We start from the raw sequence: 15,263 nt of genomic DNA on the forward strand, positions 1-15,263 counted from the left end.
TTTGTTTTCTATCTCAAACATTTCAAACGAGCAGTCTGACCTGATCCTTGGTGAGCCTGAAATCCGTGGTTTGACACTCTGCACTGACTACACTCTTGACTTCTCTGGCACTAAGTGGGTCCAAGTGAAGTGTGGGCCACAACCTAAAGAGAAAAAGTATCTTTTCTTTTTTGTTTGTTTGTTGCTGTTTTTTTTTTACAGATGCAACCAAAAAGTGCAGATTAAGAAATGCTAACGAATGCTCACCAATTTAAACATTCTTTATTATTTCTTATGAGAAGAGTGGTCAGTTATCCAGCCTGAATGATGCTAAAACCGTGTTGATGGCTACAGAAGAAGCATGCAGTTTCTCTGCAACTCAATCAGGGATATTTACCCAAATATATCTACGGGAGTGTATGCATACATCTGGGCCTGTAAGTTCAGTTTCAAACCTGTATGGATCACACTAATAAATTCAAAGTGTTTCAGTCAGAGTTGTTACCTCCACGCCTGAGGACACGTCTCCACATTGACAGACACAACCACTCTGACATTTACGGGAAGAGGGTCGATCAGCCACTTCATGTGTCTTTCTGCTTGCTGAAATGGACAAAAAATGATTCCTGAAATGTGGAGTTAAACCGTACACGCTGGGATAAAATATGTTCAGTGATGGGTTTAAATTAGAGAAGGGCTATACCTTTATTTGGTCGACGGAGTCAATGATAATGATGATGTTCCCTTGGTGCCGTGCAGATAGTCTCTCCAGCCAGCGAGGAAACTCTTCCAAAATCTTACTGGGATCCATGGATAAACCAGAAATGGACCAAAAGTGCTGCAGCAACTAAGTGACATAATATTAACAGTAAACGGATTCTCCTACTTGTCAAGCAAAACATGTTTTTGGTTGAAGCGTGTCAGTGTTAGAGACTCTTTACCTTCACTGTGAGGCGTTTGATAATGAGAACTGGCTCAGAGCTTATGGAAAGTGGGCGGCCGACAAAATGATAAAGGAACAAAGTGTTGGGGGATTGCTTCTGCTGCAGCTCAATCCTGCAGAAATGAAACAATTCATGACTAATAGGAAAAGCACACAAAGCTAAAAATAAGACTATATTTGTTAAAATTCTTGTGTAATAAAACACAAATAAATACCAAAAACTACATTTAAGAGCTAAACTGAATGAATCTTTAAGTTGGTTTAAACAGATCTTAGCCAATATAACTGCAAAATGTATTTTTTGTGCAAAAATCATCTCACCATTTGGAAAGCAAGAGAGACTTTCCTGAACCTGGACCCCCGGACACCAGCAGAGGCGGGGTGGGGGGCGGGGCAGCTATCATGTCGTTTAAACGATCTATATACTGAGAAGGGCAGCGCATGCAGCACAGAGCGGCAGATATTAATGAATAAAAAGTAAGGCATTTTGAAGGTAATGATCGCGATTAGAACAGACTATGCATGCAGGTTGTACCTTTTGGAAACCTAATTGGGAGGTGGTGCTGCTGCAAGCCTGTTGGTAGGACTCGATCTGCTCCTGTTCGTCATGCAGATCCCAAAGCACGTCTCCCAGGTCTTCCTCACGGCCCTCGTCTATGGCGGCGTCCTTGGAGTCATCGTCTCCTCCTTCAAAACCCAACAATTCCTATACAAGGAGGGTAAAACTCAGTGTTTAAAAAATCATGGAGAGGACAGCCAGTCATAAATGATTTCTGTATACACCTCCCTTCAGGTGATGAGACAACACAGACCAATGTATTTGAATAATGGTACACCTGTTTGATGACTTTCTCTAGCTGAGCATAAATCAGGCTAGCCCCTTCTTCTGCAGAGCTGCTGTGATCCACCACCTGGGGAATAGTTGAAATTAAAGATTATGAGTCTGAATTTTGTTCTATATTTAGTAATGGATAGATGATAAACATTATGATAAGCACTGAATAATATTATTGTAATATTATTAACAACTCTTGGTGAACAGCAGCAAGGTCAAAGCTGAAAGTATTACTCATACTATGTCAGATATTACAGGCTATTAAAAGCCTAAATGTAAGGTTCATACAAAGTTTTAATTTTAAAAATGTTATACCTTTCCCAGAACAAAATTTCTAGATTTTTCCAGGAGTGCAAAACATTGACCACAACTTCAGCAAATTTTGAAACAGCACAACGGTGAAAATGGTTTTCATTATTTTTTTGTAATCTTGGTAAAAATCACCCTGTTATTAAAAAGCAGTAGTGAGACAAAACATAACCACTATATGAAAACTTCTATGTATAAAGATGGAAAAGCTAAATGAGCTGAAGGAGGAGTGTTTTATTGGTTTAGAAAAAGTAGGCAGATTCCCTTCATTTTCAGCCTGTTCTAACAAACACAAGATTGTTTGTGTAACTATAAAACTTATAACAGCTTACAGTGAACTGAAATAATAATCCCAGAAACGTTTCAGATGGTCCTGGTGGAATATATCCGCTCCCTTCTATTCTGTTAATGTATAAGCTCCACACCTTGACTTTGGCACCCTTGTCTGCTGCATTAACCCTTTCCAACAGCTGCCTGATGGGTCCAGTCAAACCCCTGTCCTCTTCAGTCCTGAGGTACAGCACCAGCGGATGTCCATCTGGGTTTTTAACAAAAGCCTCCTCACAATCTTCCACCACGGAGCTGCAAAAATGAATGTTTGTCACAACATTATAAAGATCCATTACTTCTGAAGACAAAAACTTACACTTTCTGCATGTCTGACCTTAAACCAGACAAAGCTCTTCCTGTTTAGGCAAGTTATTAATACAAAAATGATTTCTGTTTGATATATGTCAAAGTACTGAGTAAAATTACTCTGGCTTGACATAATTTGGAGATTCGCAGAAAATCGCTGACTAGATCACTCCCAGTTTGTCCAATAATTTGCCCTGACTAGTCGACTTTATATGCTGTCAAAATAAAATCTGTGAATAATGAATTAAGTTTCACTTATCAGTGTTTAACTCCACCACAGTAAGGTAATTATCAAAACTGTATTTTGAAGACATTGCCTGTCACAAAACTCAAATTCAGCTGTTCTCCTTAAAAAAAAAAAAAAAAAGTTTTTGCCCCTACAGAAAAGTTTTTAATCACACACGATGTGCAGTCAATACCTTGTAACGGTGGATTTGAGAAGAAGCACACATATTGAACTCCGCTCGATCTCCTGCCTCCGCACCATAGCATATGAAGCAGCATTCTCCTCTGGGAAGTAAACGTTTAGGTAGAAATGGCCCAGACCCTCACACATTCTCCGTAACACCGCAGAGTGTTTCTGTCAATACAAAAAAAAGACATTTAAAAGAAAATTATTATTGAAAGCGCCTACCAATTCAAATAAGTGCTTAGACACACATCAGTACTTTGCGATGCGAGAACAGTACACTGGAATAAAAGTCCCAAGTTAACATTAATCATGTAGAAAGATATGCTTAATCTATTTTGTGTAAAGTTCCTGCAGAACTTTGCTTTTCCATTAACTTTACTTTTTTTTGTTTTTCCACCGTGGACACTCCTTTAGATGAAAGGCCACTATCATCATATAAACATTAAACATTAACTTTAGAAGTTGGGCCATAACTCCATCAAACTCCAACAGAAACAGCTTCCACTTGTAGGGCAACCTTTTTTTTTGTCTTTTAGACAAAAAACCTAAATTTCCCCATTCAGTTTAAAGTTAAGATTTTAGACTTGGAAAAAAGTCACAGACCCTCTTGTTCTGGGTTTCGAGGACCCTATAAGATCCTGATAATTTATTTATTTATTTGATTTAAAACATGTTCACTTTTAAAAATTACTCTGTAAATTCATTTGTGTAGTGCTTCACTCCTTTTCATTTTACACTTTGATTTAGTTAATCAGCACTGAAGCAATATTGTTTGATTTGATATTAGTTTAGAAAGCAAGCTATTCATTCCTTCAGATAGACACGGGACTGACCCAGTTATGAACATTAGTATAGATAAATGTACTTTAAATTTGCTCCAGTCATTAAACACCAAGTCAGATACATGTCTTTCAAACAGCCATGTCTATGAAGGTGAGTTATACATGCTATATAAATCTCAAAATATCCCCTAAAAACAACATTTACAGTTGCTGACTGTAAATTTCAATCAAACTGACCTTGATAAAGATCTCCATCTCTGCTTTGGTATCTTGTGTGGAGATTAGGTAGCAGCGCACGGTGTTACTCCACAAGGCCTGGGGCACGTGAGGTGACACTTGAAGTAGACTGGCCACCGCAGCATCCCAGTCATCTGAAGGAAGAAAAATACACGTGAAAATAATGCAGCCTACATGTTAGAAACTAATCAATTTTTTTAAACAAACTTTCTGTGATATATCAATGGTGTTAAAAGGAATCGCAAACTCACAATTTAGTTGCAACTATTGTGGAAAATACCAACATTATTATTTATGCTTTTATTTGATGGTTTGGGAATACAGGTTAGAAACAGATGACACATTGAGAGAAAGAACCAGTCTATTTTTAAAACTAAGACTTGAGCCTTTTGTACACTGAAAGTCTACTCAACCACAGTGACTAATTTAACTCTTCCTATCTCTACAGGATGCCTTTGCAATCATGTTCTTACCTCTGCTGACATTTGCAAAGGGTCCTTCCACATCTATTAAACTGTGTGCAAACTCCGGTCCTCTGAATGTCTGCTGCAGCTGCATCATGCTACCCATAGAAGGTTCGCTTCCCAGCACCCCACCAGACCAGTATTCACACTGAGTTCCTACAGCTGTAGAAAGACAAGACGAGAATGTGGATTTAAACCACAACTAGACGGAAAAAGAACAAAACTGGAGCTGACGTGTGTAGATATTTGCATCTCACCAGTCACAGTGGTTTGATTATCATCTGAGTCAGAGTCATTGGGGCTAAAAATGTGGATACCCTGAGTCTGCAACTGTTGCAGTTTGGCCTCCAGATCTCTCTTTGCACGCAACAGATCTTGTATCTCTTTCTCTTTCGTCTCTCGGAAAATCTAAATTTAAGCAAATACCCAGTTTAAATTACCGGTATGAATTTAAAAAAACTTGCTGCCACAAATGTATAAAAATAAAAATAGTACTTGGTGCATCTTACCTTAAACTGCCGTTTTACTTTGTCCCTGTCATGCTCAAATGTGGCAGCCCTCTCCATAGCTTGGTACTTTGTCTCAAGAGCAGCCTCTTTCTCTCTGAGAATCTTCTGGTAGGTTTTCTGAAGAGCCTGTCAAACCCCAGCAGAACAGTTTAAACACCTGCCTTCTTATAAATACAGTTATATGAACATGTATGCTGCAATAGAGATTTCTTCCTTCTTTTGCTTTTTTGTCACTATAAAATATTGCAGAGCATAAAAAAAAAATCTACGTTGATATTGAACAAAGACTTGCCTACACACAAAATGCACTTTTTTATTTAATAAAATAAATAAATGCTTTTAATTCACCCTGGTCTTATGTGAAAGGAGGTAAATAATTCTTCATCGAGGAGAAAGATGCTTGAATATTTTTTTTTAATCAAAGTGTATAGTTTACTCAGGTTGTGTCTGATGACTTAAAACATTGAAAAGCACAAACAAAACAAATATGCAAGGAGATAAATACTTTTTGACAGAACTGCATGTTGCTGACTGATTTCGATATGTAGCTCTTTATTAACCTGCAGCTCGGCTCTTAACCTCTTGTTCTCCTCGTCCAATTTGGCCTCCTTCTTTTGCATGGATGTGATCTCGTTATTTTTGCTGACGCGAAAGATTTCATACTCCTTGCGAAGTCTCTCGTACTCTGCAGCATACTCCAGGTCCACGGAGCCCGTGGATTTGAAGCTGGCCCCGATAACTCGAGGTCCACGGCGGAAGGAGCTGCGAAGGAGTCGGGCTTTGGGCTTAACTTCAACGGGTATCTCACATGCTTCCCCTCCCTCACCGCCATATCCATCCTCGATCACCTCTCCTGGATTGACCAAAGAGGATGCGGTGCCCATAATGTCGAAGATCCAAGATTTTACCTTTTTCTGAGGAACATAGCTGCTACGGAGCCGTGAAAAACAGAGCGCGGATGGACATTTTTATCTAGCGAGACTGAAACAAGAATGAGGTTATTTCCACTACATTGCCACAAAGCTACAGTTATAAAACTGAACTTGTTTACATAGTAGAGACAAGCAGCAAAATGTGACATAACACCAGCAACTAGAACTATATTTAAGTAGCTCTATACGACTAAAATACGAAAACTGAAATAACGCGACGTGGCCGTTTAACAAACTATTTGATGTTGTCACATGCTAAAAATGCAAACACTGTAACAAACCCATTTCGGTAAACATTTTTGTCTCGAAATATTATACACTGCTAGTTCGGGTCGAAAAGAAAACTTGTGAAGCTAGGGAAAAAAACAGGCACATAACGGTCCGCTCCCTTTTTCGCAGCTTCCTCCTGGCTGCCTTGGTAACAAACTCAGAATACGGAAGCCGTAAAAAACCAAACAAGGTGAAATTTGACTTTTAGTTTTGAAGGAGTTTACTAAACTGGTAGGTTGTTTATTCCAATGAACCCACCTACTTAATTATCATGTATTACAATGCTTTGGCAACATTATAAAACAATTTAAAAGTTTTTGCATTTTGTGATGTTACAAGCTTAAATGTAGTGCTGAGCCTACACGTGAAATGGAAGGAAAAAATATACTGTTTTTCCAGATACTAAAAGAATTCCTTTGGGACATTCAGTCTTCACTGAGATGCACTCTGTTAACTAATTAGGTGACTTCAGAGTGTTATTGGTGGGACTGAATTATACTTTGGTCTGTCAGAGTAAAGGTTGTTGATACTTTCATATTTTTATTTCAAAAAAAATATTGATCATGCATCATTAACTTTCCACTTCACAACTATGCACTGCTTTGTGTTGGTCTGTTATAGAAGGCCCTAATAGAACAGATCAAAGTTTGTGGCCATAACATAAAATGTGAAAAGTTTAAGGAGCAGCATAATTATCTTTGTATGGCAGGCACACTATGTTATTTTTAAATAGGCCAGAACTACTTTTAAAGCTATATTTATCAATAAGAAAAGGGAAGTTTTAGAAAAGTTTTAATTCCCCTGTGGTTTCTGCTTTAACTGTTCCAAGAAGTTTCTCTGAAGTAGAACTCTGCCTTTTTCCGTTTGATTTTTAGTGATAAAAAAAACAACAGTTTAGATATTTAACACCTGCCCCCACAAAAGGATGTTATTCTTCATAAAAACGTGGTGTTGCCCTTTCACTATTTCTCTTTCTTTTAGAGTTGGCTCTAAAATGATATGTTGTGTGCACATAAATTATCTGCAAAGTTTTTTCAAGTCTATATCTCATTCCTCACAGTAGAAGTGATGATTAAAATGTGTTAAGGTTACTGTTTTATTTGTAGAATTTAATTCAGAAAATATATTTCTAATGCAAACTGACGAATAAAAAGAAAAAACATTTTTCTAGCAATAGCCTGTAAAGTAATGATTTTGCACAGCAATATGCATTGTCACTGTTTACACTGTGAACTCTCTTCTGGATAACTTGCAAGTCGCTTTGACCTGCTAAACTGATAGTGACTCATTCTTTTCTGATGGACGTCAAATTCCTCATTGTTTTCGAAATTTTAAGTTTTCAGCATTCAGCATTTCTCTGTTTCAGCATTCAGTTTCAGCATTTCTCTGTTATGATGTTTTGGGGGGGGGGGGGGGGAATTGGCATTTGCACATTTCTTTATTCATTTGAGTGTTTTATGGGCATAGAAACAGTGAATTGACATTATTTCAAAAGTTGTGTTTTTAAATCTGGACATATTTCCATTTTTAAGACTCTGGCACACATAGCCCAGCTGTTTGCTCCATTGGGCTGTTCAACAAGTTGGAACATTAATAAATTTAAACTAAAACTTAAAACCCTACTTACAGATGTCAATCCAGAAATTATGGAAGAAAGAGTTTAAATCAAATGTTAAAAACAACCAGGTGGGTCACGTTCTGCATTTTTTTTTAGTCTCAGAACTTGGTAAGAGCTTGTACTTTCAGCTGCAACTGTCACACCTATCTGGATCTTAAATTTCCACAATAATTTATTGGCTGTGACTGTATTCTCCTTTACTTGTTTCTGAAAACGTGATATTTCTCTTCAAAGTCGACTGAGTATGTGGTTTAATTTTCATTTTTCTCTGATGGACATAGAAACATATACATAGAAACGTACTATTTTTTTTGGAAAATATTGATTTTCTAAAAGAAGTAGTGGTCAAACCTGTCAGAAATCCACAAGAGAGCATATTTGCACAAAAAAAGCATTTTAATCCAGTCTTTGTTCATAATAAAGAAAAACAGAAAGTACCTTTTCCTATAAAACAAGTTAACAAAAAATAAGTTGGTGGTTGACAAAATCTAGAACATTGAAGGGGAGAAAACCTTTTGAATGCAATCTAAAGCTAATAGAGCTTTAAGTTCCTTGGAAAAAGCATAAGTAGGTCACAGTTTCATTTTTTTTTTACACTGAGGTTCGAAGCTACACTCTGACTGTTGAATGTAAAGAGATTTATATATTTAACATCAGTCAAAAGTACCAGAAAAAAGCATATCAAACTCTTTACATTCTACTTGCTTTACAGATTTGAAAAAAAAAAAATTCTCCAAAGTTCTCTTTGATGTGTTAAATCATACTTACAAGACCTTCCAATCTGTAAAATGTCCAACAATAAGACAGTCATTCAGCAAGAATTTTACTTTGATGCTTACAGAGAAGGTCTCCGAGTTTTAAAGAACAGATGAAGAAATGTATTCCTGTAAACTCGGTTCAAAAAGAAATACATGACGGGGTCCAGTACGCCGCTGATGCAGCTCAGTGCAGATGTGATCTGATTGGCTCTTTTCAATGACAGCGACTCCAACCTTTCAGCTTTACTTTGACTGTATATCACCCTGCACACGTGATAGGGAACAAATGCAAACATGAAGTTTAGCACAACGAGTACGATCATTTTCATAGCTTTGTCTTTCACTGGACGCTCTTCTTGTTGTTTCAGGTTCCTCAGCTTTAAGAGAATCACTAGGGAGGTGATAACTATGGTGGTGAAGGGAATTAAAAAAGCAACTATGGTGGAGATCAAAGCTTTGGCTGATTTTCCTTCAAGGTACAGCATGCTGCAGTTGTTAGCCATGTTGTTTTGGTTTTTTTGCGAGAAAAGATTTGGAATCATAGCCACAATGACTATCACCCACAGTATGGTCACGCCTATATGTGCATGCAAAGGCTTCCTTACCACCTGGGACCTTAGAGGTAAAGTCACAGCTAGCAATCTGTCCAGGCTGATGAAACTCATCAGGTAGAGGCTACAGTACATGTTCACGTAAAATAGAAATCCTGACAGTCGACAGAGGATGTCTCCAAAGGGCCAGTGGCTGCCAGACAGGTGGTAAACTATACGCATAGGTAAAATAAGGACATAGCAGATGTCTGCAATAGCCAAATTTCTCAGGAAGACCTTGGAGGGTGAAGTGCTCTTCTGATGACAGAATGCCCACAATGCCAAGGAGTTCCCAGGCACAGCAATGATGAAGATCAACATGTAAAACAAGGCGAGGATAATATCCCACGGAGGTAATCTGTTGGTCTCATTCCCCATGGAAATATTTGCCTGTGTCATGGCAAGGACCAGTCTAGTGCAGGGTAAAGCATAATGTGTAGTCAGTGATTATCACTCTTAGCACATAAAGGTTTGTCTTAATAAAATTAAAGCATATTAGATGTTTATTTTAATTTTTTTTGTTGTTTTTTGTGATTATGGCTACAGATAATGAAAAAAAAAAAATCAGTTTCTCAAAAAATTAGAACATTGAAAGAGACAAATAATAAGAAAAACTTTTACTACAAAAATATTTGCTTTTTGGTTTTAATATGCTCAATGGGCTGGGTATTATGTTCTTATTCTCTGTACCCCAGGCTTTAACTTCCTTTAACTTTAAAAGTGAGAATATAAAAGTTGCCAAAAGTATTGGAGACACCCTTCCAAGTTACTGAATCTGGGCGTTCCAATTATTTCTATGGTTATCTCTACAAGTATTTGTGAAAAAAAAAGGGTCACTTTCAGGAGCTTAGTAAACTCCAGCATGGTACTTGACATGCCATCTATACAGTTAGTCCATTGACAATTGTTAGCAGCATAGCAAAAAGGAAGCAATTATCAATAAAAGGAACTTGGTCACATTAATCACTGAGCATTGCTGAGAAGTCATAAGATATCTGCAGATTCAAGTCGCAAACCTCCATACTTCATGCAAGCTTCATATTAGCTGAGGAACAGTGTAGAACAGATGCTTCCAAATCTTACAACAGCAAGTGCTACACAAATGTCGACTGAAAAGTTTGGTTTAAGTCACAGCACCAATGGACTCCAAAGAAGTGGAGACAGGTTCTCTGAAATGAGGAGTCACACCTCTCTGTGTTGCAATCCAATTTACCTGATTGCACTATGTAAGCTAAGTGTATAATTTGGTGTAGGGGAGGATTATGTCTTAATAAAATTGAGACATAATCCACACTAAGACCCTTCTCATGGCTCTGATTAGTTGTTTCTAGATATCACTGGGACAAAGCAGAGGAACTCTGTATTTTCACAAATTATCTGTCTCAGAATACTGTATGTATTTTATAAAAGTTACATACTGCAGCTTTTGGTTCACACATATGTATAAAATCAAGCATCTAAACGTTTCTGGCAATAAAATGTATGAAGATAATGACAACTATCAAAAGGTCACTTGTCAAGAAAGAAGGAACTCATTGGTTTCCTGTTTATAAGCAGGATATACAATATTTATATAATGTACACCTAGAACTCTTACTTTTTTCTTTTGCCTTCCTGAGAGTTACTGTGATTAAAGGGTGATGTCACCTGTCAAGATAATTTAAATATCAAATATTTTCTAGCAGTCTAATTGCATATGACCTGGTTAAACGTGTGAAGGTTATTAATCACAAGGTATAGCCTTCATACAACTGTATAGCAGAAATAAGTACAGAAAAAGTAGCAAGTATGCAAATATTCTTTAGACTGCATTTAAAGTCTCCAGTGATCTTACCTGTAGTTGTACTTGGACCTTGTTCTAAAGTATGCTCACTAAGAGTGGAAGACGTCAGTGTGTTACTGGGAAACTGATTGTCAAGCAGAAGTGAGAAGCTACAAAAATGGTTTGTGGCGTGTTAACCATTATATTTACACACAAACAAACACACACACACACATGCACGCACACGCGCACACAGGTTTACCCACATGTACACACATTTCCATGTGACGCAGGAAGTAAGACAAAAAACATGTATAAAAAAAAACTAACAAATTCAGTGCACTAGAAGCATGCAGGTCTTTATTTGCGTTTGCTACTCCACCAAACTTTTGCCTTTAACCACATTGTTCATTTATGTCATGACTTAAAGCTTTACAAAAAAAGAGGAAGACAACCAAAATATTTACAAAATCTATTTGTGCAAACATATTTTTGTCTCTTTTACATTACTCTCCTAAAATATTTCAAAGGCATGCATACAAATAAACTTTGGTATGTTAAAAAAAACCTACTTATTTTCTTAGTAGAAGCATTTACTGGTATGTACATCTCGCTGACTTTGTTTTCAGTACAGATCACATGAACAGCAACAATACATACATGTTAGCACAACTTTTGACCACTGATGTCAGCCGTCACACCAAGAAGAGCCAAGTAAAATTTCCAAAAGTAGATGATTGTAGTTAGGCATGAAGCAAGTCAGTATACAACCACTTTGGCAAATAGGCACAATAAAACGAAAACTTGTGTTAATGATGAGAACAGCTGCTATGCTATCTGTTAAAGAAGTTGGCAGTTCATGATGGTGAAAAATAAGAAAATACTCTTGAAAACTAAGTTAATCATGAGTTTTCATCATAAATTCTGTATAAATTCATTAAAGGCTTTTACATTTTGTCTTGAATGTAAGAAATATAGAGGATTAAATATACTAGTCAATACATTTCTCTTTTTCCCAAAATTTAAAGAATTTATATATGTTGATTGCAAATTAACTATATATTCCCTATTCGTAACTACTGCAAAAAATATAGATTTTCACCACAATTAAAAACTTTCAATTCAACTACAAAATCAATCTACAGTTATGTGAAAGAGCCATTAAAAACAAAATTACAACATAAGTCATAGGGTTCACCTCTGATGCAGAATATGAATCCATACAAATGTTGTTTAAATCTAAAAGTGAACTGAAGGAAAAGGAAAAGAACTGAAAAGAAATAAACAGTGCGCAAATGCCAGTGTCAAAATATAAAGAGTGAGTGCATTACTTTAATAATACTTTCAAATGATAAAAAAAATGTTCAAATAACAGAAAAAGCAACAAAAAGTATTACATGGAATATATTCAGTTCTACCTGCTGTGCTGTAAAGCACGCTTGGCGATAATGTGGCTAAGTTGTGTCCTTAGCTGCTGTAGTTGTTGGGATGGAGGATTTGCTGCTGCTGCCGTTGTGCGATCTGTAGCTGGTGAAGCTGGGGGTGTGTATGGTGCGGATGCTCTTTCCACCTGGCCCCAACGGTGTGGGAGACAGAGGGGAGGGGGAGAAGGAGGAGGAGGAGGAGAATGAAGAGGAGGAGGAGGAGGAGGAGGAGTGCACTCGACCATTCTGAGTCTGTGAGGAGAACGAGAGAGCTTTACCTGTGTGTTGTGAAGGTGTAGGGAGTTTGAGGGATCCGTTAGACAGTGAGGGGATATGGGATGAAGGTAGGGAACTGGAACGGGGGGTGTGAGAGGACTTTGTCGCAGAAGGAGGAGCGGAAGAAGGCGGGTTAATGGGATTAGTAGCATCTGAGTTTAGCGCAGACTGGGAGCTGCCTTTAGCAGAGCTAGGATAAAAAGCAGGGATTTTAGAGACGGGTATAGTAGGGGGAGCAGTTTTATGATCCCCTCCCACTCTTTTAGCACTTCCATTAGCCTGCAAACAGATGCCAAAACAGATACTGGTTGTCAAAAAAAAGAAAACTGGTCACACAACACATGTAAAAGGCAAGGCGACGTTAAAAAAACCCCCACAAACTAAAAGTTATTCACATGGACAAATATGGCTGCACAAACAATAACATCAATAAGGCAAACTAAAAGATACCAAAAACATACAGCAAAGAAAATAAGAATTGAACACACAACCTTTTTCTCAGTCAATATATGTCTATTGGGCCTGTCGACTTGAAATGTACACCAGTTGTCAGGAACAACGCAGGCAATCAACATATGCAAAGAAATCAAAACAAGCAAGTCCATAAATAATGTTTTTTTTTTAATGTTTTTTTTTTAATACAATTGAATTACACAAGCTAGAACTATTAAACATACTAACTTAAATTAATTAAATACTTATAAAGGACTGTTGACACGGATAACTTCAAGGTGTCTTTTGCACAGAGAAACAAGATGGACGAGGTCACAAGTTCTTCTCTGCATTCTGATTACAAGTTCCTTTAAGAGATTTTCAAATGACTTTACAACACAGGACACAACAAAGTGTCTTCAGTTGCGTGTCTGCGTGAATGGATAAATGACTGTAGTGGAATTGCTTTGGGGGCCTCTGGACTTGATAAGGCGCAATACTAGTACAAAGCCTTTGAGGCTTCTTCACATGCACTGTGAAGAAGTGCACTGTAATGCAGACGGCAATAGGAGAGAGATCCCTCCTGTGTACAACAATAACCACACACAACTGTTCCTTTAAAGAAACGTTGATAGCTTGGACAGAGTTAATACAAGATTTAATTTCCTGTCGGGATTAAAAAGCATTTTTAAATTGACATTAAAATCGTAACAATGGGTTAACTATAAAGTAACTTGCTTTAATTTTCTGTATGTGTGGGTTATTTGGGTTGCTACAGACATCTGTTTTAGCTTTAATGACAACAGGGTTTAAGAAATAACTTAACTGAGAAAAATGTATGAAGTGCTTAATACTTATTTTGGATGCTGTACACAAAAGTTCAGTTTTTTTTTTTTATTATAGAAGTGAGAGACACGTTACCGAAAAAGAAACCACTGCAAAAGTTAGACAGCATGATGGCAGACAGGAGCATCTCTGTGTTAGAGGGATTGTTAGGTATTGGGAGAGGCTGCTGAATAAAATTGAGAAGGCAAAGATACTCTCAAGGAGCTAGAGTGAATAGGGAAAAAGTGTTAGAAGTTAAAGGAGTGGCAGCAGAGAGGACAAATGTGGATTTGTACTCCACTGAACAATGTCAGTAGGTTATGCCAAGGTCCTGACGGCAAGAAAATGCATCACCGTGGGGTTAAGGAAGCTGAGCAGTGATGTCGGGTTTGAGCAGAGTTGGAATATAAGAAGAGAGGAGCCAAACAACAACAAGAAAAAAAAAGTTAAACCTGTGGTTGAACATTGCCAGAAGGATATTAGGATTTGGCGACACTGTTAAGGAACTCAGCTGTGATGGAGAACTGGAGGTGTGATGACAACTCAGATGATGATAAGACAGGGATCCACTTTTCTTTGCCTTTCTCCATTTTGTTTTTGTATAACCACCAACACAGTGAAAACCATGAGCAGTGTGGACATGCAGAAGCATACAGTACAGTGATGTTATGGGGTAACAGTCAACAGTCAAACATGCCTTTGCGTCTTTGCAGATTCGAGAGAAACAAGAACAGATCCACAGTTGCCACCATTGTGGCTTTCATTTATTTATTTATTTTTTCACTTGCGAGATCTCACGGCTTTGGTAGTCTTTTTTCCCCCCTCATATATATGCTCCATGCTTTCATAAGGCATGACCTTAATTCTGCTAGTCTCCGGTAAAACCCTACAGTAAAACTACCTGTCGAAACTGCCTCTGAGCGTCCTGCAGTTTTTGCTGTTTTCCAGCTTTGTCAGTTGTAGCCGGCGACTGTCTGGACTTCGCAGACAAAGGGACCGGCATCCGACTAGTAGGGGAAGCGGCACTGGTGTTCTGCAAGGGGATCCAAACGAAAAACAAAACAAGAAATAAAACAAAAGGTAGGAAAAAAAAAACATAGACCAAAACAGGAAGTATAAGAAGTCAAAACACGGGAAAAAAGTTCAACACCTCAAAAAATCAACACCAGTAAAAGACCATGCATCCAGAAGGACCATAAACCTCAAAGGCAGTATACATAGTGCATGCAGTTGAGAATAAGGAAGTAACGACCATCGCGACAAAGTCTCT

The 15,263-nt window shown here is 37.7% G+C and overlaps 3 protein-coding genes across 26 annotated transcripts in view; all 3 read right to left on the reverse strand.

The window, feature by feature from the left end:
* LOC103456915 (nephronophthisis 3) overlaps window positions 1-7,034 on the reverse strand; it is a 43,305-nt gene extending 36,271 nt beyond the window's left edge. The window contains exons 1-14 of the mRNA XM_008396794.3: window positions 5,667-7,034; window positions 5,107-5,232; window positions 4,855-5,005; window positions 4,607-4,759; window positions 4,134-4,267; window positions 3,122-3,282; window positions 2,492-2,648; window positions 1,759-1,833; window positions 1,458-1,628; window positions 1,244-1,347; window positions 921-1,035; window positions 683-826; window positions 485-582; window positions 41-143 (exon numbers count right to left, since the gene is read on the reverse strand). Of these exons, the coding sequence (XP_008395016.2) occupies window positions 41-143; window positions 485-582; window positions 683-826; window positions 921-1,035; window positions 1,244-1,347; window positions 1,458-1,628; window positions 1,759-1,833; window positions 2,492-2,648; window positions 3,122-3,282; window positions 4,134-4,267; window positions 4,607-4,759; window positions 4,855-5,005; window positions 5,107-5,232; window positions 5,667-5,990 (2,016 nt within the window). The 5' untranslated portion in view covers window positions 5,991-7,034. The remainder of the gene's footprint in view (window positions 1-40; window positions 144-484; window positions 583-682; window positions 827-920; window positions 1,036-1,243; window positions 1,348-1,457; window positions 1,629-1,758; window positions 1,834-2,491; window positions 2,649-3,121; window positions 3,283-4,133; window positions 4,268-4,606; window positions 4,760-4,854; window positions 5,006-5,106; window positions 5,233-5,666) is intronic.
* A 1,011-nt stretch (window positions 7,035-8,045) lies between these two features.
* Window positions 8,046-11,229, reverse strand: LOC103456914 (uracil nucleotide/cysteinyl leukotriene receptor). Its single transcript, XM_081601718.1, has 2 exons — window positions 11,109-11,229; window positions 8,046-9,686 (listed from the first exon to the last, which is right to left on the reverse strand). The coding sequence occupies exon 2, from the start codon at window positions 9,671-9,673 to the stop codon at window positions 8,762-8,764; it is 912 nt and encodes a 303-aa protein (XP_081457844.1). The 5' UTR covers window positions 9,674-9,686; window positions 11,109-11,229; the 3' UTR covers window positions 8,046-8,761.
* Window positions 11,230-11,374: 145 nt separating this feature from the next.
* The window catches only part of kiaa1217 (KIAA1217 ortholog), a 126,743-nt gene continuing 122,854 nt past the window's right edge, over window positions 11,375-15,263 (reverse strand). For 18 of the 24 annotated variants that reach the window (XM_008396763.3, XM_081601690.1, XM_081601689.1 and 15 more), the window contains 2 exons: window positions 14,895-15,026; window positions 11,375-13,015 (listed from right to left, as the gene is read on the reverse strand). In XM_008396763.3, coding sequence (XP_008394985.1) covers window positions 12,491-13,015; window positions 14,895-15,026 — 657 coding nt within the window. In that variant the 3' untranslated portion in view covers window positions 11,375-12,490. The remainder of the gene's footprint in view (window positions 13,016-14,894; window positions 15,027-15,263) is intronic. The other 6 variants (XM_081601706.1, XM_081601705.1, XM_081601704.1 and 3 more) reach the window with 4 other exon arrangements.

This window comes from Poecilia reticulata, chromosome 20 (genome assembly GCF_904066995.2).
Source record: "Poecilia reticulata chromosome 20, P_reticulata-male-v2, whole genome shotgun sequence".
NCBI classification, from domain to species: Eukaryota; Metazoa; Chordata; class Actinopteri; order Cyprinodontiformes; family Poeciliidae; genus Poecilia; species Poecilia reticulata.